The sequence below is a fragment of the Phyllobates terribilis genome, unplaced genomic scaffold, assembly GCF_046119375.1.
Source record: "Phyllobates terribilis strain yellow unplaced genomic scaffold, ASM4611937v1 Scaffold_11__3_contigs__length_659146591, whole genome shotgun sequence".
Lineage (NCBI taxonomy): Eukaryota > Metazoa > Chordata > Amphibia > Anura > Dendrobatidae > Phyllobates > Phyllobates terribilis.
This window is the reverse complement of record NW_027362771.1, coordinates 530,443,433-530,469,830: the sequence shown is the minus strand read 5'-3', so window position 1 is coordinate 530,469,830 and position 26,398 is coordinate 530,443,433. Positions and strand designations below refer to the sequence as shown.

Below are 26,398 nucleotides of genomic sequence, written 5' to 3'. Positions count from 1 at the left end.
GGGGGACTATATGCAGATGGGTAAGGAATTGGCTAAATGATAGGAAACAAAGAGTCATCATAAATGGTAAGTTCTCTAAATGTGACATAGTCAGCAGTGGGGACCGCAGGGATCAGTGCTAGGACCGATTCTTTTTAACCTCTTTATTAATGACCTTGGGGATGGGATTGAGAGTAAAGTGTCAGTCTTTGCTGACGACACCAAACTACGTAGGATATTAAAATCTGATCTTGACATTACGATATTGCAGAACGATCTGGATAAGATGACTGAATGGGCAAACACTTGGCAGATGAGGCTTAATGTAGATAAATGTAGAGTAATGTACCTAGGAAGGAGTAATCCTATTGCTGCATATACACTGCTCAAAAAAATAAAGGGAACACTTAAACAACACAATGTAACTCCAAGTCAATAACACTGCTGTGAAATCTATCTGTCCAGTTATGAAGCGACACTGATTGTGAATCAGTTTCTCCTGCTGTTGTGCAAATGGAACAGACAACTGGTAGAAATGATTAGCAAGATACCCCCTATAAAGGAGCGGTTCAGCAGGTGGTGACCACAGACCATTTCTCTGTTCTCATCCTTTTTGGCTGTTGTTTTGGCCACTTTTTCATTTTGCCATTGCTCTCACCCCTAGAGGTACAGTAGCATGAGGCGGTGTCTACAGTACAACCCACAGAAGTTGCTCAGGTAGTGCAGTTCATCCAGGATGGCACATCAGTGCGAGCTGTGGCAAGAAGGGTAGCTGTGTCTGTCAGCCAAGTGTCCAGAGCATGGAGCAGATACCAGCAGATGTGGAGGGAGCCATAGGAGGGCAAAAACCCAGCAGGAGGTCCATTACCTCCTCCTTTGTGCAAGGAGGAACAGGAGGAGCACTGCCAGAGCCCTGCAAAATGACCTCCAGCAGGCCACAAATGTGCACGACGTCCACGGATGGGGGTTTTGTTCACAGCCCAACACCGTGCAGGACGCTTGGCATTTGCTACAGAACACCAGGATTAGCAAAGTCACCACTGGCGCCCTGTGCTCTTCACAGATGAAAGCAGGTTCACACTGAGAACATGTGAGAGACATGACAGAGTCCATCCGCAACCTCATCAGGAGCATGCCCAGGCATTGTAAGGAGGTCATACAGGCACGTGGAGGCCACACACAATACTGAGTCTCATTTTGACTTGTTTTAAGGACATTACATCAAAGTTGGATCAGTCTGTAGTGTGTTTTTCCACTTTAATTTTGGGGGTGACTCCAAATCCAGGCCTCCATTGGTTAATAAATTTGATTTCCATTGATGATTTTTGTGTGATTTTGTTGTCAGCACATTCAACTTTGTACAGAACAAAGTATTCAATGAGATTTTTTTGAGCAGTGTATATCAAACCCAAATGGTACACAACGGACTTCACTGATGGAGTCTGTCACTGAAGGTTTTCATCATCTTGATGGTAAGAATAGTACTGCATGCTGCATTATTCTTGCACTAAATATGATAAAGAGGGCAGTGGTAGCACTGCAGCTTTGCAGCTCTGGGGTTCTGGGTTCAAAACCCACCAAGGAAAACATCTGCAAGGAGTTTGCATGTTCTCCCCGTGTTTGTGTGGGTTTCCTCCGAGTTCACCGGTTTCCTCCCAAACTCCAAAGACATACTGATAGGGAATCTAGATTGTGAGCCCCAATGGGGACAGTAATGATGATGTCTGTAAAACGCTGCAGAACAATATGGTGCCATATAAGCGAGTATGATTAATAAGTAAATGGATGTGCTAAAAGAGCTCTGAACTCAGATGTGAACAAGCCTTAGGCTGTGTGCCCACGTAGCATTTTTCAAGCGTATATGCTGCGGAATTTCCGCAACGTAAACGCTTGAAAAACGCAAGTATATCCGCACCCCATGGTCCCCAATGGGATTCCGCATGTTCTATGCACATGCTGCGGATTTTTCCGCAGCGTTTATGCTACGTACAAAAATCCGCAGCATGTCATTTAATTTTGCAGAAGCGCAGCGGAACTCCCGCCATTGACTTGCATTGAGACGCATAGAAACCGCGACTGTACATTTGTACAAGCGGCTTCTATGCGTCTCTATGTGCGGATGGTACCCAGTTCTGGAGGAGAGGAGACTCTCATCCAGACCTGGGTACCATTGTACCTGTAAAAAAAGAATAAAATAACAAATAAAGTTTATACTCACCTGTCCGGCGTCTTCTCTCTGAATGCCAGCAGCGCTGAAGGACCTTCGGTGACGTCACAGTCATGTGACCGCAGGCCCTTCACCGCTCTGTCTCGCGATATGCCGGCAGCCGGGAACCAGCCAGGAAGCAGCGCTGCAGCCACGCCGGGCATCGGGGGTGAGTATAGCTTTATTTGTTTTATTTTTACGGTTCACACTGTATAAATCCATGCTGTTTGCATGGATTTATACAGTGTGACCTAGTTGTCAAGCACTTTCCAAGTGATGCTATCGCCTGGAAAGTGCTTGTCAATCTGCATGCGGAAACGCATGTGAACCCGCATGTGGATCCGCATGTATTCTGCAGGAAAAACGCATGCACAATCTGCATGCGTTTTTTTCTGCCAGGGAGATGCAGAAATGCTGCAGAAATTTTCTGCTTCATTTCTGCATCGTGGGCACATAGCCATACCATCACATCTATCCTCCTTTATCTTCTTTGGGAGATACACTTGGAAAGTAAGTTATAATCTGACAAACAGATTTTCAGATACTAAAAATAGGAGACCCATTTCCCAGAATAATAAATGGTCAGGGAACACTAGGGAAAGAAAACAGACTGGGAGGCCACTTTGCTCCTATCAGCATTAAATTTCATGCTTCAAAGTACAGTAGATACAAATAATCTCTTCAGAGTACAGTAAAGGACAAAGTGCAGTAGAGAAGGTCATCCAAAGTGGGCAGGGTAGTGATAAAGTGACCCCCTCCTTAATGACCTCACTCAGTAGTTAGTATATGCAGCAAGGATATAACCCGAGATGTGGTAAAGACTTCTTCTCACCTCTGCTGCTAACTCTTCCCTCCTCTGTCCATTTATATGTAAATGTTTATCTTGCCCCAGCTTATAGAGAGAGATAAGGTGTGTTTGCACAATGATAGGGGGGAGCTCCACAGACAGACCCTTGGCCTTATTCTCCTGTGTTCTGCATTCTTCTGGGCATTAAAGAATTTAACAGGCCCCATCTTTGTTAGCAAATATTCCACACCTACCTCTAGAATATTGAAGATAGTCATGTGTCTATACTTTAGTATTTTCTTACTGCCCAGATAATTTTACAAATCATAATTGTCCTTCACACCACACATCCAACCTCTTACCACCTCCTGCTGTCTCAACTCAAAAATATTTCCATAATCCGTCCTTTCCTCAACCCTGAGTCTACTAAAACACTAGTGCGTGCCCTCATCATCTCCCTACTCAGCTACTGCAATACGGCCTCCCTTCTAATAACACTCTCGCACATCTCCAGTCAACTATGCTGCCCGACTTATCCACCTCTCTCCTCGCTACTCCTCTGCTTCTCCTCTCTACAAATCCCTTCATTGGCCCCCAATGCCCCAATGTATACAGTTCAAACTACTAACATTGACCTACATAGTTGTCCATAATCTGCCTCCTCCATATATCCCCAAACTAATCTCCTGAAATCTTCCCACACGTAATCTCCGATCCTCCCAAAACCACCTTCTCTCCTCCACACTTGTATGTTCCTCACCCAATGGCCTCCAAGATTTCTCCCGAGTATCCCCCATCCTCTGGAATTCTGTACCCCAACCCACCACATTCGGAAATTTCAGACAGAACTTGAAAACCCATCTCTTCAAGAAAGTTTACAGCCTGCAATGACCCTGCTGCCTGCTCAACACCACCGAAGTTGCCACAATGCCCCAACCTACTGTCTCCTTCCCCACCATCCTGTAGAATGTAAGCCCACAAGGGCAGGGTCCTCTTCCCTCTGTACCAGTCTATCATTGTTAGTGTGTTCATTGTAAATTATAATTGTATTTTATATGTAACCCCTCCTTATGTACAGCACCATGGAATCAATGGTGCTCGAAAAATAATTAATACTAATAATGGGGCTCCTGTGTCCCATGTGGCACCCCAGGGGTCTGGTTGCCACAGTAATAGAAATATTATGTCTGAGAGCAAGTGGGAGGTTTCTCTGGTCAGGAGCCCTAAGCATGCAACACGGCCCACCCAGACCTGGAAGGGGAGGAATCTGCCCTTATAAACTGGGTCTGGGGCGGGATTAGGACAGACAGAGCCTGCAGGACAAGCAGAGCAGTCAGAGCCTGGAAAGGGAGAGTTACAACAGGAGCTCTGTAGGAGCAGGAGTGAGTGCCAGAGGCTGGAAGCTAGAAAGCTCACCTTGGCTGAAGACACTAAACCCGGACACGGAGTCCGAGGCTGTGGGGACATCCAGGTCCAGCAGCAGAATCCAACCGGCAGGGGATTCCATGTCCTCTGGCCTTAGAAGCCCGGAGGCACGGTCACAAGCAAGGGACCAGCACCGCTAACGGAAGGCCCCAAGTCACCGGCCATACGGGTGAGCACCACACGGTATACTCAGGGACGTGGGTTACTTCTACCCGCATAGAGCAAGGTAGCCAGGAAAGAGTGCAGATAGTCGGGGAGGCCTACAACTCCACCTGGCCAGGGGAGATCCTACTTGCTTACAGACTGACCAGACTCCTGGGAGGGTCTGCGTTATACCATCAGTAAAGACCCTGAACTGCACCACACGTCTCTGTGTTTCATCGCCGCACCAGCACCATCAGTACTGAGACGCTCACACCATCACTCCCATCATCCACACTAGCTGCCCTGAGGCAATACTTCTCCCGTGGGGAGTCATCCCATACTTGGCTGCGCATACAACATCAGCCTCAGCGGTCTGCAGCGCAGCGGTGGTCCCCACTGACCGCAATCCACGGGTGACGTAGTCGGACATTTGTTATCACACTCAGACTGCCACTGGTTTGACCACCCTGAGCCACGGACCGGGTCGCCGCCACACTGAGACTACCACCCCCAGCATCCCACCAGAGGCCCGGTTCCGGGTTACCCACGCGGCCCAGGGGGCGAGTCAACTTTGGCGTAGTCGGCAGGATTTCGTGCCCGCAACCACCGGGTACTGCGTGCCTGAAAAAGACTTTTGTACTTACCTGGGGCGAAGTTTCCCGCCGTCCGGGGTCGTTTCCCGCCATCTTCTGCCGTCTTCCCGCCATCCGCGGCCGCTTCCCGCCATCGGACGCCATCTTCGGGACGCCGCACGGGAAGAAGAGGGGCACCGAAAGCGCGCGAGAGCCGAAGCTCCGCCCCACGCACTGACGCTGCGCAAGGTCCTGGAAGGTAGGAACAGCGACGCTGACGTCATCGGAGCGCGACGCCAGGTCCTCTACCCCGACGATTGACTGCGGAGCCGCGGCCTACGGAAGAAAAGCATCGCAAGGTAGGCCACGGTCCACTAGGGGCGTAGAAGGATGTCGGATACCGAGGGGAGCTCCACCGCCACACCGGCCGCCAGCGCAACCGCTGCAGCGGTCATGCCATTCACCATGCCCTATATCCCGGAGGCAACCTGGCTACCCCAGTACTCAGGGGAGTCACATACCCTAAGTGACTTTAGGGAAAGACTGGATAGCCTCTTCCAGGTATACCCCCTCACGGAAGAGCAAAAAGTAAGCATCCTGGTGGCCCAGTTAATCGGGGCAGCCCAAAGGGAGGTAAAGTCCTGGTCACCTGGGAAGAAGAGGACTGTCAGAGAAATACTAGCCCGCCTGAAAGACACATTTGACACCCGCACCTCAGCCGAAATAAAGCACAGATTTTACGGGTGCAAACAGCGGGCACATGAAAGTATAAGGGGCTATGCTCTAAACTTACAAGAGGCCCTGAGAGCCATTAAACAGGCAGACCCTGACAGCGTGGGAAATGAAGACAAGCTGTTGACTGAACAATTTATTGAGGGTCTACTGAGCAATGCCCACCGAACCCAGTTGCGGGCAATGGCCTTACAGGACCCTGACCTGGACTTTGCACAGTTCAAGGACAGAGCCATCCGGGTACTCCGAGAACCGGCACCAGGTGGCGCTGTGACCTACAGGCGCCCTGCTATCACTTTTCACCAGGACGCGGCGCCCTTGTCTGCAGGGCCTGTGGGAGCTGATGCGCAGGCTTTGAACAATAACCCGGCTACAGACCTGCACCATCAGGTCCAAGAGCTGACTAAGAGTGTTGCCGCGCTAACCAGAACTGTGCAGTCTTTACAGGTCTCTTCTCCAGGAAAGATCCAGCTGGCATCCGGACCGGAGGACGTCCCGTGGCGCCGACTGAGGAGGACCCCACCGGCCAGAGGGAGATCCAGCGACAGGTACAACGAGGACGGACGACCCATCTGCCGCCGCTGCAATCAACCCGGACATATGGCAAGGTACTGTCATTTAAACGGGCACAACCTGGGGTAGAGGGCCAACCCCAGGCCTAAGATCATCAGGCCCATCAAACTGGCGTGACAAGTACGTAGGGGGACGTCCGGTCTTGCCTGTGGTACTGGACGGCATTCCTATGAGTGCCCTACTGGACACCGGGTCACAGGTCACCACCATCCCGTACGTGCTCTTCAAGCGGTACTGGAATGACTCGGACATAACCCACTACCCAGATGACGACCTGAGCATTATCGCCAGCAATGGTCAGCCCGTGCCACAGATAGGATTTAAGGGGGTGACCATCAAGGTCGGTAAAGTTGAACTGCCGGCACAAGGACTGATCATTGTGGACATTGACCGTCGCGAGAGTCACCCAAAAATAACCCTAGGTACTAACGTAATTGAAAACTGTCTTGCAGAGGTGATTCTTATTTTGCAGTAGGTTGCCAAGAACGCCAGTTCCAGCCAGCAGCGAGTGCTCCAAAAAGAGATCCGGGCACTGATGAAGCGGCAACAAGTGGAACTATCTGGTGGTGAGATAAGTAGCGTGAGAATGTGTGACCCGTTCCCTATTGCCATGCCCCCAAAAAGTGAGATGATGATTTGGTGCCGGGCAGCTATTGGTCTAAGAGGTAGAGACTACCAAGCAATGGTAGAACCCGTCTACTCAGACAGTAGGCCCACCATTTTGACAGCACGGGGGGTGGTCGATGTACGTCATGGGAGGGTGCCTGTCCGCATCATCAATATCGGGGAGAGAGAAGTATACCTGCACCGGTATGCCACGCTAGCCAAATTGTTCACCATCAACCAGAACTCTGTACAGGCCGTGGAACCCTTGCCTCCATCTCAACCAGAGGAAGGTAACGGCTCTAAGAAACCAATGGAGGACTGGTGTCAGCAACTGCATTTGGGTACTGACTCCACTCCCTCACACCAAAAACAGGGAGTCTATCGGGTGGTTCAAGAGTACGAGAGAGTGTTTAGTAAACACCCGCTAGACTTTGGGCGAGTAAAGGGGGTAGAACATCACATCCCCACGGGAGACCATCCTCCCATAAAGGAGAGATACCGACCCGTACCCCCTGCACACTATCAACACGCCAAGGGGATGCTAAAAGACATGAAGGAGGCTGGGGTAATTAGGGACAGCTGTAGCCCCTGGGCAGCTCCACTAGTCTTAGTGAAAAAGAAAGACAACACCATGAGAATGTGTGTAAACTACAGGAAGGTCAACCGTATCACACACAAAGATGCGTACCCGTTACTAAGGATAGAAGAGTCCTTAGCTGCATTAAAATCTGCTAACTTCTTCTCTACTTTGGATCTCACTAGCGGGTACTGGCAGGTTCCTGTAGCAGAGGCGCACCGGGAGAAGACCGCATTCACCACCCTGATGGGACTCAGCGAATTTAACTGTATGCCGTTCGGGCTCTGCAACGCACCAGGAACCTTCCAACGGTTGATGGAATGCTGTCTGGGACACCGGAACTTCGAGACGGTCCTATTATACCTGGACGACGTCATCGTCTATTCCAAGACCTATGAGGACCATCTGGAACACCTGGCAGAAGTGTTTGAAGCCTTGGCAAACTATGGCCTAAAGGTAAAACCCTCAAAGTGTCATCTACTGAAGCCAAAGGTACAGTACCTGGGACACGTGGTGAGTGCTGACGGAGTGGCCCCCGACCCTGACAAGATCACCGTGATTAAGGACTGGCCAAGACCATCCAGCATAAAGGAAGTGCGGAAGTTCCTCGGGTTGGTAGGCTACTACCGAAGATTCATTCCCGGTTTTACCAACAAGGCAGCTCCTATGCAGGACCTCCTGATAGGCCAGTCCAGGAAGGCCAAAAACCAGAAGCCACCCTTCAAATGGGAAAAGCTGGAAGAGGAGTCCTTCCGCCAGCTGAAGATGGCCCTCACGGGGGATGAAATCCTGGCGTACCCTGATTACAGACAGCCCTTTATCCTCCACACGGACGCAAGCAACATCGGGCTAGGAGCCGTACTGTCCCAGATCCAGCAGGGGAGAGAACGGGTAATTGCTTACGCCAGCCGAAAACTGCGACCCACGGAAAGAAACCCTGAGAATTACAGCTCGTTCAAGCTAGAGTTCCTGGCAGTGGTGTGGGCAGTAACCGAACGTTTCAAGCATTACCTTGCCTCTTCCAGGTTCACCGTGTACACGGACAACAACCCGTTGACACACCTGGACACTGCAAGACTGGGTGCCCTGGAGCAGTGATGGATGGCCCGCCTGTCCAATTTTTGTTCACGATCAAGTAACGGGCAGGACGCTCCAATACCAACGCGGACGCCCTGTCCAGGATGCTAAACCTACCGGACGAAGGGGAGGATCCAGAAGAATTGGAAGAGATCGAACTCCCTGCGTTTCACCGTCATGGGATTACCCAGTATTCCCACCGTGTGAGGGGCCAGCGATCCGCTACGTTCAACCCCTTACCCCACTACAACTGGGCAGAGACGCAAGACAGTGACCCCGCAGTCCGTCTGGTGAAGGAGATGCTGACCCAGGCTGACGCCCGCCTGGACCCAGACGCTCCGGAAGAGACCAAGCAACTGAGGACCGAGAAAAGCAGACTGTTTCTCTACAAGGAGAAGTTGTGCCGCAGAATGGTCAATTCCCGGACACATGAACTGATCTGGCAGGTTGTGGTACCAAGACGGGACGCAGCTATGGTGCTGGAGGCCTACCACAATGGGGCAGGGCACTTCGGATGGAAGAAGCTGGAGTTCCTGCTGCGTGAACTGTTCTACTGGATAGGCATGAGAGGAGCCATTGAGAGGTGGTGTAGAGACTGTGGCCCGTGCAATCTAAGAAGAAGGGACCGTGCCAGCCAAAGGACTCCCCTGCAGCCCATCATCACCAGGCAGCCGCTGGAACTGGTCGCTCTGGACCATGTTAAACGGGCTCCAAGCAGAAGCGGGTATGTCTACGCCCTAACCATCGTGGATCACTACTCCCGGTTCCTGGTGGTGGTCCCTGTCAAAGACCTGACGGTCAGACAGCAGCCAGAGCCTTCCAGCTGCACTTCTGCCGCCCACACGGGTACCCGGACCAAGTGCTGACGGACCAAGGACCAGCCTTCGAAGCGGAGGTCTTCCAGGAGTTCTGCAACCTGTATGGCTGCAAGAAGATAAGAACAACGCCCTATCACCCCCAAACCAATGGACTCTGCGAGAAGATGAACCAGGTGGTGATAGACCTGCTAAAAACATTTCCCCTGGAAGAAAGCAGTCTGTGGCCTGAGAAACTGCCCGATCTGGTGGACCTGTATAACCACATCCCGGTAGGTTCCACCAACTGTACCCCGGCTTACCTAATGCGAGCAAGACCTGGTAAGCTGCCTGTTGAGCTGGATATGGGAGTCCTGATACCCGAGGACACCTCACCAGAAGCAGACTGGGATTCAGAATGGCAGCAACAGTACCGGAAAGTACAGGAGAGCGTCGAGCGAAGTCTCTGTCAATCAAGAGAAAGGCAGGAGAGGACTTATAACCAACATGCTCCCGCTGTTCCCCTGGTACCTGGAGAGCAGGTCTTAAAAAGAAAAAGGCGGCTCCATAAGTTGGACGACCAGTGGGAAAAGGACCCATACACCGTACTGCCCTCAAGCCACAAAAATCCAAAGGTGTACGTCATCAGCAAGGATGGAGGAGAGACCACAGCCACTGTCTCCGGAGACCACCTTAAAAAGTGCCCCGAGAAGTTGCAAAGCACGGATGAAGATCAGGAAGACCCTCAACCCGTAGAGGAAAAGGAGGAAATGATTACCACCGTACTCGGAGACTTTCCCCGGTCCTGGACACAAGTAAACAACGCTATCGTGGTGCCCGTCCTCACCTTTCTCCAGCCAGCCCCTCAAGTGCCTTCAGAAGACCAGGTAGAGCTGGAAGAGCAGCCGGCCCAGGAGGCAGAAGAATCCATACCAGCAGCCCAGGAGAATCAACCCTCTGCTAGTAGTGAGCCTGCCGTGCCCCTAGTGAGCCAAAGAGTGCGCAGACAGCTGCCCAGCTTACCCATAACACCTCCTACACCCTGTAGTGCAGGACCAGTTAGTGAGCTCCGTAGGTCCACTAGAGTCACTAGAGGTCAGATGCCCGCTCGCTGGAAAATATAAAGTAATGCACTGTAAATTTACCTGTTTCTTGAAAATGTTTATGTTTTTTGTTGTTGCCTGTTATTAATTATGTTTCTCAGTTACCCTGCAGATTTTTATGGACTAACAGGTTATGGACACTGGATAACCGGAACAATTCTTGTAGATAGTTGCACCTTGGTGCCTCTTGCGAAGACGGCCGCGGAAGAGAAAACCTGTCTGGCGTGGCCTACTTGAGGCCCAAAGTAGCTAGCTCCAGCCTTGCAGCCACGAACAAGACCAACGCAAGGGGTTTGCTTTGGACAGGTCCCCTACTTCGCTTAAAGCTTCACCTTGGGTGACATGGACGCCCTCTTGTTTCCCAAACTTCACCTTGGGTGATATGGACACCCGGTTGCGGACACGCCGTGACCTTTAAAGAACTAAAGCTTCTTGTAAATATGTTATTGTGTTATTGTTATACCCTGCATTTATGTTTCTTTAAAAATGTGTTTAGTCCCGGAGTACTAAAATTTACTAGGGGGGAATGTGGCACCCCAGGGGTCTGGTTGCCACAGTAATAGAAATATTATGTCTGAGAGCAAGTGGGAGGTTTCTCTGGTCAGGAGCCCTAAGCATGCAACACGGCCCACCCAGACCTGGGAGGGGAGGAATCTGCCCTTATAAACTGGGTCTGGGGTGGGATTAGGACAGACAGAGCCTGCAGAACAAGCAGAGCAGTGAGAGCCTGGAAAGGGAGAGTTACAACAGGAGCTCTGTAGGAGCAGGAGCGAGTGCCAGAGGCTGGAAGCTAGAAAGCTCGCCTTGGCTGAAGACACTAAACCCGGACACGGAGTCCGAGGCTGTGGGGACATCCAGGTCCAGCAGCAGAATCCAACCGGCAGGGGATTCCATGTCCTCTGGCCTTAGAAGCCCGGAGGCACGGTCACAAGCAAGGGACCAGCACCGCCATCGTGAAACGGAGGCTAACGGAAGGCCCCAAGTCACCGGCCATACGGGTGAGCACCACACGGTATACTCAGGGACGTGGGCTACTTCTACCCGCATAGAGCAAGGTAGCCAGGAAAGAGTGCAGATAGTCGGGGAGGCCTACAACTCCACCTGGCCAGGGGAGATCCTACTTGCTTACAGGCTGACCAGGCCCCTACTGCTAACCAGTACTCCCGGGAGGGTCTGCGTTATACCATCAGTAAAGACCCTGAACTGCACCACACGTCTCTGTGTTTCATCGCCGCACCGGCACCATCAGTACTGGGACGCTCACACCATCACTCCCATCATCCACACTAGCTGCCCTGAGGCAATACTTCTCCCGTGGGGAGTCATCCCATACTTGGCTGCGCATACAACATCAGCCTCAGCGGTCTGCAGCGCAGCGGCGGTCCCCACTGACCGCAATCCACGGGTGGCGTAGTCGGACATTTGTTATCACACTCAGACTGCCACTGGTTTGACCGCCCTGGGCACGGACCGGGTCACAGCCACGGAGGACTACAACCCCCAGCGATCCGGCTCCGGGTATCCCCTGTACAGCACAGGCCCATGAGGCGCGTCAGCCACATATAAAAAGTGTAGGACATATAGATCTTCGCTGTAAACTGCAGTTATATGCATGTTGTTGCCAATTGGTGAACTGAGTAGGGGCCACCAAGAATGAGAAACCCCAGGGGTAAACTAAAGGATCCTATACATTTTAGATAGCATGCAGCCCATACTTCCACGAACCATTAGGCCGGCAGCTATCTCGCCAGACTCTTCTATACACAAGAGCGTTCACTCTGACGAACAACCCTATGTTCTCTATTAGAGACTTCTCTGGGGGTAGCTTATCTCTAGAGATCTAAAAGATCGGCAATCCGAAATCAGTCATGCAGGATCCTTATATTGTACTAGATGGTGGCCCGATTCTAACGCATCGGGTATTCTAGAATATGTATGCGGCCGACCGGGCGCAATCAGCAGAACGTTGTTTAAATTTGGCGCCAAAATCGCTAATTGGTCGCGGCCGGCAACCGCAACCAATCAGCAAAACGGTGTTTAAATTTGGCTGCAATATCGGTGATTGATCGCGGGTGGCGGCCGCGACCAATCAGCGAACTGTGTTAGTGAGGACCGGAGAGCTTCTTTAAATTTGGCGATAAAATCGCTGATTAGTCGCGATCGCGACCACTCAGCAAAACGGTGTTTAAATTTGGCACCAATATCGCTGATTGTTCGCGGCCGGCGGTCACGACCAATCAGCAGAGCGGGATTTAAATTTGGCGTGAATAATGCTGATTGGTTGCGGCGGGTGACCGCGACCAATCAGCAGAGTGGTGTTTAAATTTGGCGCCAATGTCGCTGATTGGTTGCATCCGGCAGTCGCGACCAATCAGCAGAGCGGTGATTAAATTTGGCGCCAATATCGCTGATTTGTCGCGGCTGGCGGTCGCGACCAATCAGCAGAGGGGTGTTTAAATTTGGCGCCAATATCGCTGATTGGTCGCGGTAGGCGACTGCGACCAATCAGCAGAGGGGTGTTTAAATTTGGCGCCAATCTCCCTGATCTGTCGCGGTCGGCCGGCGGCTGCGACCAATCAGCAGAGTGTTGTTTAAATTTGGCGCCAATCTCGCTGATTGGTCGCGGCCAGCGGCCGCGATTAATCAGCAGAGCGTTGTTTAAATTTGGCGCCAATCTCGCTGATTGGTCGCGGCCGGCCGGCGCGACCAATCAGCAGAGCGTTGTTTAAATTTGGCGCCAATCTCGCTGATTGGTCGCGGCCGGCCGGCGCGACCAATCAGCAGAGCGTTGTTTAAATTTGGCGCCAATCTCGCAATCAGCAGAGCGGCGTTTAAATTTGCCGCCCATACAGTTGATTAGTCGCAGCCGGCGGCCGCGACCAATCAGTGAACCGTGTTAGTGAGTACTGGAGAGCGAGTTTAAATTTGGCGCCCAAATCGCTGATTGGATGCGGGCGGCGGCCACAACCAATCAGCCGAGCGGCGTTTAAATTTTCCGCCCATATCACTGATTGGTTGCGTCCGGCGGCTGCGACCAATCAACGTCGTATTAGCGAGGACCGGGGAGCGGCGCTGCCTGTGTGGCCGCTCCCCGGTCCTCCGTTCACACTTGCCGTCGGGAGATCAGTGGTCCTAGCCGCTGATCTCCCGACGTTAGCCGTCCTGCAGATGAGCCGCTAACGGCCGCCATCTTTTTTCTGAAATCCCGCGTCGCTGATTGGCCGGGGCCGGACCAATGAGAGACTCGGGATTTCCTGGACAGACAGCAGCTGGACCAATGAGCGACGCGGGATTTCCTAGACAGACAGATAGACGGGATAAGACAATTATATATATAGATATGGGGGCCCCATACACATTAGACTGTCGGGAGAGCCTGTCAATATCGGCAGGTTTGGCCAATATTGGTCTAATGTGTATTGGGAGCTTAAAACTACACAGTATTTAGTGTTTATTTGCATTATTTAGCTATTACTTGGGCACTTGTGGGTGGTGTTATAGGGCTGTAAATGACAGTGGTATCTTGGAGCTATATTGCGGTATTATGGTGGCTGTGCACCTTCAATAGATGTCGGCCAAGTGCACGTTTGGACAACAGCTATTCTTACTGACCTTTCCATACGCATGTATGCAGGAGTGGGGAGCTTTTCTCCCTTGGGATTGGGCATGTTGAAATTCAGTATGCCCTATCATTCCCCACTCCCACACACCTCTCCTCAACATCAACTAAATAAACATCTGCCAAACACGTACTACACATTAGATGGTTGCCCGTTCCTGCTGAAATCGATGAGCTCGGCACGAATGTGTATACTGTTTGTGGCCATGTTTAGGTTGTTGTGTAGCATGTGAAAAATGTTCTACTTCCCACGGCCGGCACATCGAATGACCTTACAAAACTGTGCATGCAGCACATGAGCATGTTTTTAGAAATGTATTGGGTTATTTTCGGAATAAAGAGAAAATCGTTCAGATACATTTAGAGCTGTCATACATTTTTGACATATTTGCACTTTTTATCGGTTTTCATCTTACAGGCTGATTTATTTTCCTCTAGAAGAAGAATGTTATAAAATTTTAATATTATGTAACAAAATTTTGCTAAAATGGGAATGATTTCTATAGAAATGTGTTCTTGTGGATCCTCTGATGAGCTCAATTGGAGACTTTTATTTGGACCTTCAAATATTAGATAAAGCAGAGAGTGGCTACAAAAAAAGCATATCTTTCTCTGGAGGACCCAAAGCATCCAAGAATTAAACAGACAGTCCTTAAATTGAAAGGGACTGTCAGCACAAGATGACTGTTCAAACCAAGCACAGACCCTCGGTGCACCCTTGTCGTGAACGAGCAGTCCAGTGCACCTTCATACCTACCGTAATAGTTTTCCATTAATCTCCGCCATCCTCTGTCTTCTGTATAGCTGGAGCTGTCAAACAAGAAAGATGGGGGCCAAGACTGATGAAAACAAGTAGGTGGGAAGTGTGCACCGAACTGTATGGCCACGTCAAGGGAACACTAAGCGCCTGTGCTTGGTGTGAACAGTAATTTTGCGCTGATTGACACTCTTTAAATAAGAACTGTGTAATGTAGAATGTCCCCCTGTGGTGGCGCTATAGGAAATTGAACACTGAAGTTTTCCCCTTTGCTGCCAGCAGCAAGAAACCCTATGATCAATTTATTAATGAGACTCTTGAAACAAAAATCATAGTTTTGAAATGTGTCCCATGAAATGTTCTGATCAGAGGATCAGGTTTCCACCACCATTCACGCCAGTCGCTCTGGATTAGTGATGAGTGAGTATGTTCTGTTAACCCTTTTGGCAAGCATGCTCGGGTGCTCGCCGAGTATCTTCAGTGTGCTCAGGTGTTATGTTTGCTATGTTTTAGTCACTCCTTACTCCTGATTTGCAACTGTTTGACAGCTTTAATACTTGTGAGGAATGCCTAAGAAATAGGCATTCCTCACATGTATTAAAGCTGTCAAACAGTCGCAAACAAAGCACACGGGAGCGACTCAAACAAAGCACACGGGAGTGACTCAAACAAAGCACACGGGAGTGACTCAAACATAACACTCGAGCTCGCTGAAGATACTCGGAAAACACCCGCGCATGCTCGTAAATCTCGAGTAACGAGCATGCTCGCTCATCACTACTCTGGATATAATAATTGCTGGTAATAATTGATTAGAATGGTAACTTTTTTAACAAGGAAAATAAATGTATGGCTATCTTTAATCGACATTAAAGGGGTTGTCTGGTCCTGGGGCACAAGTCTGCAGTGACTCTACTTGTGCGAGCTGTGAGGATTCTCCGGTGCCAGGAGCAGGCGCTCATATGAATGCAAGTATGTGATTTAAATAGTTCTGGCCACATTCTGACTAGACTTGTCCGGCCTCGCTCAATACACTGCTATTGAGCAAGGCCTTGCAACTCTAGTCGGCATGTCTGCCGGCAGACAAATATAGAATGCCGGCACATCTACCCCAAAAGCCAGACAACCCCTTTAAGATGAAGTAAGAACAGATATATGACAAGGAATGGCTGCATGTATGTGGACCTTTGTGGAAATGGTCTAGTTCTAAAGACCCCCATAAATATTTGATAAAAGTCAGCTGAACCCACTAATATTAGACCGGCCAAAAATCTGATGTATATGGGGGCTCCCCGCACTACCTGACAGATGATGCCAGGGGATACAAGGAGGGGGCATGTTGAATTTCAACATTAGATCCTTTTGTTGTCACAGGAGATAAGCCACTGCCGAAGACGACTAGCTGCAGCTTACTATACTCTCCCCGGTTAAAACACATGCACGCCCAGAAAAACCAAGGGAGCATATGTATGCAGGAGTCAGGAGCTCTTGGCACTACCTGGACTCAAAAATGCTCATTTTAACGCGTCAGGCAGGAAAAAGGGAAAAGGGTAGGATTTTACGGCCATTCTGAGATGTATTTTCAGAGTCAGTACACCAGTCTCATCAGGTCTAAGATCTATCTGATAATGTATGCAGTTTGCATTGTAAAATATGGGGACACATCTCCTTAAAATCTCCTATTTTTTGTGTATACAGCTCTTATGCAGAGCTATGTACGTACAAGGTAGCAAGCTACACACAAACTGCGTAATCTGATCCTACAACTATATACACTGCTCAAAAGAATAAAGGGAACACTCAAATAACACATCCTAGATCTGAATGAATGAAATATTCTCATTGAATACTTTGTTCTGTACAAAGTTGAATGTGCTGACAACAAAATCACACAAAAATCATCAATGGAAATCAAATTTATTAACCAATGGAGGCCTGGATTTGGAGTCACCCCCAAAATTAAAGTGGAAAAACACACTACAGCCTGATCCAACTTTGATGTAATGTCCTTAAAACAAGTCAAAATAAGGCTCCTTATTGTGTGTGGCCTCCACGTGCCTGTATGACCTCCCTACAACGCCTGGGCATGCTCCTGATGAGGTTGCGGATGGTCTCCTGTGGGATCTCCTCCCAGACCTGGACTAAAGCATCCGCCAACTCGTGGACAGTCTGTGGTGCAACGTGACGTTGGTGGATGGAGCGAGACATGATGTCCCAGATGTACTCAATCGGATTCAGGTCTGGGGAACGGGCGGGCCAGTCTATAGCTTCAATGCCTTCATCTTGCAGGAACTGCTGACACACTCCAGCCACATGAGGTCTGGCATTGTCCTGCCTTAGGAGGAACCCAGGGACAACCGCACCAGCATATGGTCTCACAAGGGTTCTGAGGATCTCATCTCGGTACCTAATGGCAGTCAGGCTACCTCTGGCGAGCACATGGAGGGCTGTGCGGCCCTCCAAAGAAATGCCACCCCACACCATTACTGACCCACTGCCAAACTGGTCATGCTGAAGGATGTTGCAGGCAGCAGATCGCTCTCCACGGCGTCTCCAGACTCTGTCACATCTGTCACATATGCTCAGTGTGAACCTGCTTTCATCTGTGAAGAGCACAGGGCGCCAGTGGCAACTTTGCCAATCCTGGTGTTCTGTGGCAAATGCCAAGCGTCCTGCACAGTGTTGGGCTGTGAGCACAACCCCCATCTGTGGACGTCGGGCCCTTATGCCACCCTCATGGAGTCGGTTTCTCCATGGCAGTACTCCTCTTGTTCTTCCTTGCACAAAGGCGGAGGTAGTGGTCCTGCTGCTGGGTTGTTGCCCTCCTACGGCCCCCTCCATGTCTCCTGGTGTACTGGCCTGTCTCCTGGTAGCGTCTCCAGCCTCTGGACACTACGCTGACAGACACAGCAAACCTTCTTGCCACAGCTCGCATTGATGTGCCATCCTGGATGAGCTGCACTACCTGAGCAACTTCTGTGGGTTGTAGAGTCCGTCTCATGCTACCAAGAGTGTGAAAGCACAACCAACATTCAAAAGTGACCAAAACATCAGCCAGAAAGCATTGGTACTGAGATGTGGTCTGTGGTCCCCACCTGCAGAACCACTCCTTTATTGAGGGTGTCTTGATAATTGCCAATAATTTCCATCTATTGTCCATTCCATTTGCACAACAGCATGTGAAATTGATTGTCAATCAGTGTTGCTTCCTAAGTGGACAGATTGATTTCACAGAAGTTTGATTTACTTGGAGTTATATTCTGATGTTTAAGTGTTCCCTTTATTTTTATGAGCAGTGTATTACTCCGTCTGCCTCCTGTATTACGTCTCTACTGTTTGTAAGTTTACAAGAAGAGGTGCAGATTGTAAGGAGTTAATGTACAGGATTTTTCATTTGTTGTCTGAAACTATAGAGACACATAGGTCCACATAGGAGCTGCATACACAAAACGATAGAATGTTTCTCATGAAAAATATTTGCATTACGTTTTTTACATTTTTGATGCATGGGACTATAAAAAATGTTTTTTTCCAATGGTGAATCCACCCTTTAGTGTTAAAATAATGCTTTTTTACAAGTAACCCTCATGGACAGCAAAGAGAATCACAAGTATGTTTAACAGAACAGAGGGAAAAAAAGGACAAAGGACAGTTGAAACAATTAGTGTTCACCAGCGCTGGTTAGACAATGTCATACAAGTCTGATTGGGCGCTGTTCACATTGGCACTTTGCTGGTAACTAACCCCCAATGAGATGAAAGCAGGGAGGAAGAATCACAAGTGTCAGCACAAAAGGATCCTATGGTCAGAGCATGCTACTGCTAGAAACAATGATGGCACATTCCTTATTGACAGAATAGATTCACAGTAGAATCTAAAACTAAATCTTTGCCACATTAGGGAATCATCAAAGAATATGTTCACTTTGGGTCATATAAAAAAATAATAAGGGAAATGTAATCCCCTATAGATTTATTATTGAAACATGTTGCCAGCCCTAACGAGTGCAGATTGAGGCCAATATCAATCCCAATAATAATAATGTTAATAATGTTAAGGGATTGCCATTGAAAGGGTTTTTTTTTTTTTCATTTTTATAGAGAGATATTTTCGGATAGTGCTCATAAAAACAAGGACTTTTGCAATTTACCGCTTACTAAAATTTTGAGGTGTTCTTGAGATATTAAGACTTTTCTTTTGTTTACTGCTCTTTGCCTTGGAGACCGACCACCGCTGATATCTAGCTAGTAAGCGCTGCTCCGAAGCTAGCTGGGATTAGGAGACAACGACGCGCTCTAACAAACCCGGCAGGCTTGAAAAAGTGCTTACAAGCTGAATAAAAAAAAGCTGATAAGCCCTGAGCCTGTACTGCTGTGTAGCAGCGGTGGTCGGTCTCCGAAGCAACAAAGTTTAAACAAAAGAAAAATGTTATTATCTCAAAAATGGCTGATCATTTTAATAAGCAGTAAATTGCAATATTGCTTGTATTGGCAACCACTATTCGAAAATCCTTATTTATGAAAATAAACCCTTTAAGTAATTTTGTTGAACACTACGAGGTAAGTTGCACTGATTGCGGTTAAGCTGGCTGACATCAGCTATTAATGAATGAATATAGGGAGGCAGGTGAGAAAGATGTAAATTTTTATTAGGTGCTCTGGGCGGAACAGAGCACCTAACTCCTCCTTTGCATATTGGTAAAATTGTGAATTTCTCCAGATAATGCGCCGGATAGCATAAAGGGTATCAATGCACAGTGACCCACAAATGATTAAGGGAGGTTAAACTTGCTGATAAATTCCTTTTAATTGGCATAATTAACAAGCAGCAATTTGCTAAGCGAGTTAAAAGTATTTTCATTGCGACACTGCGCGGTTATAGCGCATTTGCACCAGTATTTTACTCCGAAAAAATGTTGGTGATTTTCATGACCTCTTTTAGCGACAATCCTCTTTCTTGATTTATGAGTGTGCACTCCGTGAAAATAAATCATTCTCTTTTACTACAGCTCCGGTGCTATATACCAGCAAGGTAAATGTTTATTAAAGCCTCGTATAGAATGGAAAAGAACTTCTGTGAACACACAGTCCTACATTCCTCATGAAATAAGATCAGGCTGGATGTGCACATAAGCACGACTTTAATAAGAAAGGTTTGTCCATCTTTGGGGACCATTTTTATTTCTTAAGCGCATGTATAATCATTTTTGCTATTGGGTTTCATTAAAAAGTTTGCACTCTTTTGCCTTCTATAGCCTCTGTGCTGCATTGTCTATTGCTGGCTGCAGAATGAGTTCACTGAGAAACGGTCAGCGAGCTTGTTCCGACGATCCTGTGTGAGAGATTCTAACTTTTTTATCTGGCTTTTTTCACCTAATTTATGACCACAGACCACATCAAAGTTGAATGTGCAGGGATAATAAAAGCCTGTAAAAGCAAAACACTGCAAACTTTTTAATGAAACAAAAAATTATTTTTAACCTCAAAGATATGCATTTAAGTAGCAAAAAAAAAATTGTCCCCAAATATGGACAATCTTGGAGTAAAATGTAAAATTTATCAAAAGGCGCGCGCCTCCTAATAGAGTGAATCTCTGATCATCCAGTTGCCAGAAAATCTGATCTATTTAGATTTGTGCCAGTTTCACTTTTTGATGGGTCGCGGGAGGTCCCACCTCTTCTGCTGCCCCCCACTAACTGATTAGAAAAGTAGCCAGCATGGAATAAAATAAAAAAAAAGTCACAAATCTTTCCTCAAATGAGACATGCTACAATTTGCAACCATTTATGCCACAATTCCGGCACAAAGGGGTATTGGTGGAAAGCTGCCCCTACATACATGGAATTCATAATTTAATAGGAGGTCGGTGGAAATAAACTTCCAAGATTTGTCCGATAACATTATCTTATGGATAGCAAGAAATTGGTATTTTAGTGCAGCAAGGACCAAGAAAATCCAGGGAAAAATCTTTAAAAACTGGGTCAGTCCTTGAAAATATGGGACAATCGTCAACTGTATGTACAAATGGAGTTCTGTACAGAGAGTTCTTTCCCAGTTTTATCTAACCCTACCGAAAAATACCTAGAGCAATCCAGCATAAGGCTAGAGCAGAAGCACCTGTACGTATGGGGTTAGGATCTGTTCACATTTTCTGGGTTTTTTTATGATCTGTTTGGGAATCATAAAAACAGAAATAAAATATTCGGTTATAGAAACCTTTCATTTTAATGGCTTTTTATGCTTCCTAAAAAGGCCTGCATTTCGTTTGTCACCGCTTAATGGATCCATTTTTAGCACTGAGCATGCCTAGAACACTGGGGGTGTTTAGAGACAGCCCTAATACAAATGGGATCAGTTCAAAATGGAACAAACACAAAGAAAATTGGTGCAAAAATGAATGAAAATAGGGCATAATGGGTGAAAATGTGCAAAAACAGATCAAAAGACGGCAAAAATGGATGAAAAGTATGCAAAAACAAAAATAGAGCAAAAATGGATGAAAATGGTGCAAAAAGGGATGGAAATTGTGCAAAAACATGAAAAGGGAGCAAAAATGGATGAAAAGAGGGCAAACATGGATGAAAATGATGCAAAAGCATATGAAAATGGAGCAAAAACGGATGAAAATGATGCAAAAACTAATGAAAATGGAGCAAAAACACATGAAAATACGGCAAAAATGAATTAAAATGGTGCAAAAAACATGAAAAGGGAGCAAAAATGGATGAAAATGATGCAAAAGCATATGAAAATGGAGCAAAAACAGATGAAAATGATGCAAAAACTAATGAAAATGGAGCAAAAACACATGAAAATACGGCAAAAATGAATTAAAATGGTGCAAAAAACATGAAAAGGGAGCAAAAATGGATGAAAATGATGCAAAAGCATATGAAAATGGAGCAAAAACGGATGAAAATTATGCAAAAACTAATGAAAATGGAGCAAAAACACATGAAAATACAGCAAAAATGAATTAAAATGGTGCAAAAAACATGAAAAGGGAGCAAAAATGGTTGAAAATGGTGCAAAAATGGATGCAAAGCGGAAACCAAAGTTTGACAGATCAGTTTAAAAATGGAAACTTCGGGCTCATTGTGGAATCTGTTTTTTCTTTTATATGTTGGTGTTTTGTTTTTTTGTGTTTTTTTTTACTGGATCAGTTACAAACGGATCCCAAATGAACAGGGGAAATAATAGCCTCACAGTGTGGGACATGTATAGATGTACTGTAGCACAGCAGAGTTTATGGCACCTTGTGATATCTTATGTTTTTTGCTTTGTGGCTTGACTCAAGATCACAATATGTTATCTGTGGTTTCGCACATTATCTTTATCAGGGGGTTATCACGATGCACTGTGGTAAAAATACAAAGAGTTAAATGACAAATTCAGCTCTGCTACGTTTGTGGATCAATAACATTTTGCAGGGAAGTAACAACCTTGTCATGGTTTGTGATACTTACTCCGTGGACGAGGGGCTTGGGTGGCATTTGGTGAGGCGATGCAAACATCCTCCCTTGGGTACTGGTCACACCGAAGCATATCAGGCCAGGGAAAACCAAAATACTGCATGACTGGCTCACAAGCATCTCTGACCTCTTCACACAACCAGCGGCATGGGTAAAGAGGCTGCTCCAAGCAAACTGGGGCAAAGAGAGAGCAGAGAAACACCTGTGTCCCCGGATGGCAGTTCTTGCTCAACAGAGGCACCCAACTGCTGGCTTGATACTTGACTTCTACCATGGTCTCATGGTCGAGAAGGTTTGGCAGTACCATCTTGTGGTACCCAACTCCATGGCACAGTGCTAAATCCTGGGGAATGTCCACGCACTGTGGCGTTCTGGAATAAAAACGTCCGCTTTGGTAGTGCCGAACCATTTCTGGCTGGAAGCCTACATAGTCATATTCACTTGGTTGAGGTTCTCGGGAGAGAAGTCCAGGTGTGACCCATAGAAGTAGCAAGGGCCAAACGCCATCCCTTGGTGACATTGTGTCCTAAATCCTATACAAAAAAAAGAAATAGAAAAAGTTTGTAAAAGTTTTTTTGATGAATCCCAATGATAGGAGTATGTAGTCCGAACTTCTTATGAAAGTAGTTGGTGCTGACTTTGTGGTGGCGCAGTACAATGGGCTGCAGAGTTGCTGGAGCTTCTGGCTGCTGGATCTGAACAGTTTGATATTGGAGAACAGAGAGCAGTAACTGTTAGCCAAGAAAGAATCAGGCAGATCCAATGAGAGGAGTGCAGCCCTCCTCTTCTCCTCCCTTTCTCCTCCTTGGGTCACACTCTCTCTGTTACTTTCCTCTCACATTGGTGATGTCCAGCCCACTCCACTGATGTCCAGTCTTGCACCCTCTCCTTGCAGGCTGCCCATTAACAGTCCCTCTCACTTCTCCCATCCTCCCAGATTTTTCCACTTTGCTGAATCTCCTCTCCGCCTCCCTCTTCTATCACTTCTCCGCAAAAGGCACAATTCATTTACAAGTGTCACTCACACAAGTGCAGACTCAACATCATGGCTACCTGCAAGGCCACCCCCCAGCGTGATGAGTACAGGGGGTCTTTATAACACTCGGCGCAGATGCAATCTATTACTGAAAAATCACAAGTCACATATATGAATAATTGGATATCATTAGTTTATTTCATTTACTAATGTAGCACTAACAAGTTCCGTAGCGCTGTACTGAGATCATCGCTGACATTAGTCCTTGAATCCAATTATTAAGTGATGTATAGAAGCATTTCTCAGACCCCAGGAATATAATCGTGCAGGATATAGAGAAGGCTGTAATATTACAGACATGTAGTTTTCATCTTGTGTTCACCAAAGAGCTGCCAGATATCATCCAGTAAGTGATCAAGGCTCAAGGGAACTTGACAGCGGATACATGCTGCCCGAACCATGGCCAGCACGTACCGGACGTCGGCTGTATCATTTCAGCTATACATTTTATAGCCAAGTGTGTGTATAGAGAGAGACCTGTCACTCAAGGAGAGCAGACTGGAAGAAGCTACCAGGGACCTGCCTTTTGGACTAGTCACCTGTGCAACATGGTCCCCAGCAGCTTTTATATCCATGTCCCTGACGCGCCCTCTGGGCCGTGGGGCACTCGGTGCCGGGCCGCTCGTTGCTAGGGGAGATGTCACAGTGGCGGTGACCCAATCTGTGACCCAGGGCGGTCAATAAAAAGGGGATATTTACAGGGGAATTAAAGTTCTTATATACAGTTCGTGACGCCGCCTGTGGTATGTGACCATATAGAGCCGCCGCTATGGAGCAGGGTCCTCTGGAGCTGGTGTAAATGCAGCAGAGTTGGTTCAGCTCTCCACAGGTAGAGCTTAGCTCCAGGGCAGTGTAGATGTTGCTGTTATGGAAGTAGCACTCGTGGTGCAGTGTAGTGCAGGGGCGATGGCGCAGCAGTAATAATTCACAGAGACAGTGGGGTGCAGTCTTCCGGATTTACTCACAGTTCACACTTTGCTCCTGGTTACAACTGCAGATCATAACTTCCCACGTCGTGCTGCGTTCACCGGGCAGGGGCTCAGCCAACCGTCAGGTACCTCCGGAGTACATAACGGGACCCCCTTCTGTGTATTCCTTCTGGCCGTCTCCCTGCACCTCAGACCTTGTGTCCCAATCCAGTGACAGCGAACCTTGCCGGGCGACGTCTTCTCTGTCCCCTGGGTCCTCTATGGCCACCTTCTTGGTGAGACAGATGTGGATTGTGGATGCAGTACCTGAAATACTGCAGCCTCCGGTTTCCTAGTTGAGGCTTAAAGAACTCTGCTAGTTTAGGGACCGGTCCCCTCTGTGCGACCTGACCCCTCTACCTCCTTGTAGATTCGGCATATGGGTGGCCTCTAGCACTACCCGTACCCCTGGGGTCCCTTCTACGTTCCTGGAGCCTTTCTCCTGCTCCTCTCTCTCTTCAGTCTTGGACCTCTCTGGCTAGGCCCTCCTCCTGAGCAGAGGTCCTACAGAGCTCCTGCTCCTCTCACTGTCCTCCTCTGACTGAACTCTCAAACCCAAGATGGCTTCCCTCTTTATACTATTCCTTACAAGTGCTCCCCTGATTTACTCTCTCCACCCACACCCACTACATGGTTTCCCCTACTTTGGTTCCCCCCACTCCAGCCAGGGACAGGGCTCAGCAGAGGAGCAGCACATCTTGCCCCTCCTGCCGGCCTGGAGCAGTGTAGTTGTAGCGCCCAGGGGATGGGGACCACTCGGCGCCCGGGCCTTAATGCCTGGTCTTGGGGGATGTCGCGGTGGTCGGCTCCCGGGCCCGTACCCTGGGGTCTCTCTTAAAAAGGGGATAAAGGAAAATGAAATGTCGAAGTTCGTGACGCCACCTGTGGTGTCTGGTGAGGACCACCAGCGCTGCGGCAGTCCACTGAGGCCGGTGTTACGGCAGCTATGATGGTGTAGCTCCCCACAGGTGGAGCTAGGCCTCAGGGCAGCGGTGTTTGGTAAGGTGCACGATATGGCGGTGACCCAGCCGGGTCCAAGGAAAAATGGGAGACACTCACGTTTGGCTTCAGTACCTTTTTACTGGTGGAGTTGCGGTACCGCCCGGAGCACTGTAGGGTGAGGGGTGCACTGCAGGTCTCTCCCCAGTGAGCAGGTATAGGGCCTCCTGTATCCTTGCCGCTTCGTGTAGTTTATGGCCCGTCTGAAACTAGGCCCAACTTAGTCCTTGTGATGCGCCGGCTGACTTGGTGTTAGGGCCTTTTGCTGAAGAGCACGCTCCTGGTATGGCGGAGCCTCCGTGCCTCCTGGTCCTGCTACGTGTCAGCTCCTGGGCTATCCTGAGACTTGAAGTCTTCCAGGAAAGATCCGGCTGTTTTCCACAGAGGGTATACTGCTCTGCAGACTAGGAGCCGGTGTCCGGTATATTTCTGGGGTGAGCTTATGAAGCTCCTCTGTCCCCAACACTACTGTTCCACTAGCCCTCTGCCTACTCTGGGCCCTCACTAGGCTATACACACTGGCAGTTAGCTGGCTGCCTCTTCTGCCACTCTCTAGAGCGTCGGCAACGCTCCTAGCTGTCTCCTCCTCTGCTCTGCTAGACTGCTTGCAGAACCTGCTGACACACTGTCTCTCTGTCTCAGGCTGCAGCAGACTCCAGTCTGTTCTCTCACCGCAGAAACCTGCTGAGTCCCCTCCTGCCTAGCTCCGCCATCCCTATTTATAAGTCCCTGTAGGGCTCCCTCTGGTGGTTCTGAGGTAGGGTGGAGGTGTGTGCATGCTCTGGGGGCCTCTTGTGGAGAAAACCTGAAATACACCCCCCTTGGGTCTGTGACTCCATGCACAGCAGGGCGTCACATAGTGTTGGATGCAGGTGTTTGGGTCCCGGGCAGTACTCCTTCCTTACCTGAGAGTGAGATACCACACCTCTGGGTGAGATGCAGTACCTCTGTGGTGACTGAACCCGCACGGGCG

At 48.5% G+C, this 26,398-nt stretch overlaps 1 protein-coding gene across 2 annotated transcripts in view; it reads right to left on the bottom strand.

The window, feature by feature from the left end:
- The window catches only part of SFRP1 (secreted frizzled related protein 1), a 49,199-nt gene extending 23,069 nt beyond the window's left edge, over positions 1-26,130 (bottom strand). The window contains exons 1-2 of one of the 2 annotated variants that reach the window (XM_073653737.1): positions 24,424-26,130; positions 22,417-22,955 (exon numbers count right to left, since the gene is read on the bottom strand). In XM_073653737.1, coding sequence (XP_073509838.1) covers positions 22,417-22,942 — 526 coding nt within the window. In that variant the 5' untranslated portion in view covers positions 22,943-22,955; positions 24,424-26,130. Of the gene's footprint in view, positions 1-22,416; positions 22,956-23,060; positions 23,187-24,423 lie in introns of those variants that run through there. The other variant, XM_073653736.1, reaches the window with a different exon arrangement.
- Between the last annotated feature and the right edge of the window lie 268 nt (positions 26,131-26,398).